General features: G+C 31.5%; 1 protein-coding gene across 2 annotated transcripts; it reads left to right on the top strand.

The window, feature by feature from the left end:
• Positions 1–1,836: 1,836 nt before the first annotated feature.
• On the top strand, positions 1,837–2,806 carry LOC123693947. Of its 2 annotated transcripts, none has more exons than XR_006751740.1 (2): positions 1,837–2,214; positions 2,524–2,806. XR_006751740.1 is itself a non-coding variant. In XM_045639214.1 (2 exons), the coding sequence occupies exons 1-2, from the start codon at positions 1,929–1,931 to the stop codon at positions 2,574–2,576; spliced, it is 327 nt and encodes a 108-aa protein (XP_045495170.1). In that variant the 5' UTR covers positions 1,837–1,928; the 3' UTR covers positions 2,577–2,806. The 2 variants fall into 2 exon arrangements, 1 of the variants encoding a protein (XP_045495170.1); XM_045639214.1 differs by having other exon boundaries at positions 1,837–2,202.
• Positions 2,807–3,403: the final 597 nt, after the last annotated feature.

Raw genomic sequence — 3,403 nt, 5'->3', positions numbered from 1 at the left:
TTTGCCGCCGGATTTATCAATAAACCTTCAAAAAAAATATTTTTTTTTTTAATTTTTAATCATTAATATTACCTAAATTTTAATGGTTATATTTTGTCGCAGTAGGTAATATAATTAAATGTCTAGGTCTAGGTAATACATAAAGTATATGCATAAAGCATAGAAAGCTAGTTTCCGATCTTTTTAAAATTTAAGTACCTAGCTTATATTAAGTGAATGTGGATCGTCCTTTAAAATATTACCAACAGACCTTCAATACATCCTTATACCTGTATTTGTAGACACCACATAATTTTAGGCCTTGAAATTAATACTAGAATATATTTCCCGCCAAAAATAGCGAATGACAGATGTCAAAGCACCCAAACGAGGCAAAGGTATTAAATTATTTCAGCCAGCGAGATAGTTACGATACGTTCGGATACCGAGACGAATAACTTTAACGCGGCTTGAATTACAAATAAAGCAAACAGAAAGCATTATATACCTAAGCACGTTGGAATAAGGGTGAATTTAAAGCAGTGGGAATGGTTTAGGACATGCGTATTGCTTCAATGTGTAGAAGGTCCAGATATGTCAAGGACTGCTTAGCAAAATAGCTTTCTTTATTTACACATTACTTACATACCTTACAAAAACAAGTGAATAATTTTATGGAATACTTACGTTTTCATAATAGTTGATATCTATACCAGTTAGGATTTATATCTAAGACCTAAATGTCATGTAGAGCATTACATTCCTAGCTTCTACGACACGTTCTTTATCATGTGAAGCGTATATTTTTATCCTTATTTTATCGAACTCTTATAAATCGATCTAGTTTTAGTTTGCACAAAATGTTCAGAACATACGGCTGTTATAAAAGAAATATTTTTCAGTCTTACACTTTACATGATTTTATTGATATGTTGATAACGCTTAAAATATACGTACGCATTTAAGAAACCTCAACCCACCTTAAAGTAAGACTCCTACGCATAAATATATCGGTCCGATCTGTACATAAAACTCAACAATAGCAGTAAATTCTCACATATCTTCAAACAAACCGAAGCCATTTATCAACTCTGTATACTCATAAGGAAACAAAAAATATTTTTATATCCTACTATCTCGTAGGCGGAGACGCTACGAGAATGTTTGCATTTGTATACCTACAGCCGAGGTAGATATAGCTCTATGGCAAGGGAACGGTTCTTTTTTTTTAGTTCTTCTGGTAGTTTAGGTAGTTAGTTCAATTTTATGTTATACTAGCCTCCGCCCGCGACTCCGTCCGCGCGGAAAAATTAAGAAAAATTAAGATTTATTTTTTTTCTACGTATTTTTCCGGGATAAAAACTTTTTATCCCGGAATCATCTAAAGTATCCTATTTTATGCCCAGGATAATAAGGTATAATTATACCAAGTTTCATCGAAATCGAACCGTTAGTTTTTACGTGATGCCTTCACATACAGACAGACAGACAAAAATTTATTTAATCACATATAATTTGGGTTTGGTATCGATCCAGTAACACCCCCTGGTATTTATTTTTTCAATATTTTCAATGTACAGAATTGACCCTTCTACAGATTTATTATATGTAGGTAATAATAGATTAATCTCATTGCAAATGTTATACAAAAATAATAAAAATGTATGAGATTCACTCATTCTAGAGTTTTTATGTAATAAATAAAAATTAACACATTTCAGAGCTCCAAATTACAATCATCCAGTAAAAAGTTGACATAAATATAAAAATATACTATACTACCTTTGCCTTTAATAACCTTGTCTATTTTTAAAAAGAAATAAAACCTATCAAGAAGACAGCTTAAACATCCAACCAAGCATCCAACATCACCATGACGTTTCAAAAATGCATCTTGCAAATAAAATAAAATAAAAAAACAACCATGATCCAAAATAAACAAATCTAACATGAACAATGAGTGCGCAATGTTGCGACGTTTTGAAGTTCTGAAGAAGAAAAAACCTGCAAAACCTGTATGTAAGTCCTGTGCAACGATCAACGAAGCCCAAGAACTGATTAACAGATTAAAAAGGATCGTAAAATCCACACCAAAATGTGAAATATGTAATATGGAGTGCACAGTTGAATACCATCTTTGTAACTTGGTAGCTTGGACGGGGGCTATAGTAATACTTGCTATTGTTCTGAGGTCTCTATATCTGCTGTATATGAAGCCAGAAGGTACATGACAAGGTATATTTATGCTTGTTGTGGTCAATACTAAATAAGTTTGCACTGTCTCGATTTACAGAACCGTTCCTTGCTGTAAATGAGACAATATTACAAATAATATCTTGTACTGAGGGAAAATCTTTTCCATATTACGTAGTTGTTTTAAAGTTAGACATATAAATTGCTAGAAATTAAATTGTTAGAAAGTCCTTTTCATGTTGCTTTTTTTATCTCGTGAATTATTCTTACAACAATAAAATGCTCAAACCTAAATAGGATCTTTTTCATATATTTTTTTCAATATATTCTATATTTATTTTTATTTTTCAGGACGATCCAGTGAAACTATGATCGGCCGAATATGCACAAATGTTGGGATTTAGAAAAAAGACGAGGATATATCGTCTTAAGCGGGCCATTTATTTAAAAACCAGAAATGGTACGCTTGGGTCTGGATTTGTGTCCCAAATTAGCAACATTGTAGTATCCATTGGCATTCTCTTTGTATTCTTGTTAATTCTGAGAGCGCTCTATTTGAAGTTTGTTAAAAATCAAATGGAATGTTATTACTAAATATAGAAATTACATGCTGTAACTGAGGAATAAAATCATGATGTAATCCCGGTTTTATTTATTATGTTCTCCTCCGGCCTCAACTTAGATATAAGGATTATTTGCAATACGTTGTTTTCTTTCAAACAGAAACAATCTTATCTAATAGGGTGACCTCCTCGTACGTGAATCGGTGTTTTAGCTTTAATGAACAAAATTTTTTTGAACTTATTTCTATTACTATTTACTTTATTTTATTTATTCCACCTTTCGCAATCCAAAATCGCGACCTTAAACCATTTTAAGCGGACAAATTGACAGTCACGGCTTTTAAATTCATATCATTAATCCATTTAGTATTATGTAGTATCTAATAAATATGGTCATTGGTCAATTTTTATGACCCAAACTTCCTTTTGACATTAAATCCATCCATCCCGTATCAATATTTGACACTTCGTGGTTATATTTGAACTTGATTCATTATATGGCATTTTATATCCGCTAGATAATTAGTATTTAACATAATATTATTATCTAATTAACTGGAGATAGGAAATAGAACTGGTTGGTCATTTTTCGCCGTGTTAGTTAACATTGACATTCAAAGTTCAAGAGTTCGAATCGAATGTTCTAAATATTGTTGATTAAAAATTTG

Source organism: Colias croceus, chromosome 8 (genome assembly GCF_905220415.1).
Source record: "Colias croceus chromosome 8, ilColCroc2.1".
Lineage (NCBI taxonomy): Eukaryota > Metazoa > Arthropoda > Insecta > Lepidoptera > Pieridae > Colias > Colias croceus.
Note: the sequence above shows the minus strand (reverse complement) of the source record. Positions and strands in the feature narration are given on the sequence as shown.

What these genes read in the sequence shown, in the direction of transcription:
- LOC123693947 (XM_045639214.1), top strand. Translation starts at nt 1,929, where the DNA reads ATGAACAATGAGTGCGCAATGTTGCGACGTTTTGAAGTTCTGAAGAAG. An exon ending in GCTGTATATGAAGCCAGAAG is followed by an intron (nt 2,203 to 2,523) that starts GTACATGACAAG and finishes TTTATTTTTCAG; the next exon opens with GACGATCCAGTGAAACTATG.